Source organism: Eimeria mitis, genomic scaffold (genome assembly GCF_000499745.2).
Source record: "Eimeria mitis Houghton genomic scaffold, Emh_scaff653, whole genome shotgun sequence".
NCBI lineage: Eukaryota > Apicomplexa > Conoidasida > Eucoccidiorida > Eimeriidae > Eimeria > Eimeria mitis.
In genome coordinates this window covers 2,704-2,930 of record NW_013574681.1, presented here as the reverse complement: position 1 = coordinate 2,930, position 227 = coordinate 2,704, and the positions used below count along the sequence as shown (strand labels likewise).

Sequence of the window (227 nt, the reverse complement as noted above, 5' to 3'; positions counted from 1 at the left end):
GCAGCAGCAGCAGCAGCAGCAGCAGCAGCAGCAGCAGCAGCAGCAGCAGCAGGGGAAACAAAACACAAATACAACAAACAATATAAGCAGCTTAAATACTAAACATCATATCTTCTACGCCGGCTACACACAGCAACAGCAAATACATGCATCGCAGCAGCAGCAGCAGCAGCAGCAGCAGCAGCAGCAACAGCAACAGCAGCAGCAGCAGCAGCAGGACGATACAG

General features: G+C 52.0%; 1 protein-coding gene across 1 annotated transcript in view; it reads left to right on the top strand.

The window, feature by feature from the left end:
• Positions 1-146: 146 nt before the first annotated feature.
• The window catches only part of EMH_0018790 (uncharacterized protein), a gene marked incomplete at both ends in the record, with an annotated part of 2,494 nt that continues 2,413 nt past the window's right edge, over positions 147-227 (top strand). Inside the window, one exon of the mRNA XM_013501224.1 lies at positions 147-227. Within this exon, the coding sequence (XP_013356678.1) occupies positions 147-227 (81 nt within the window).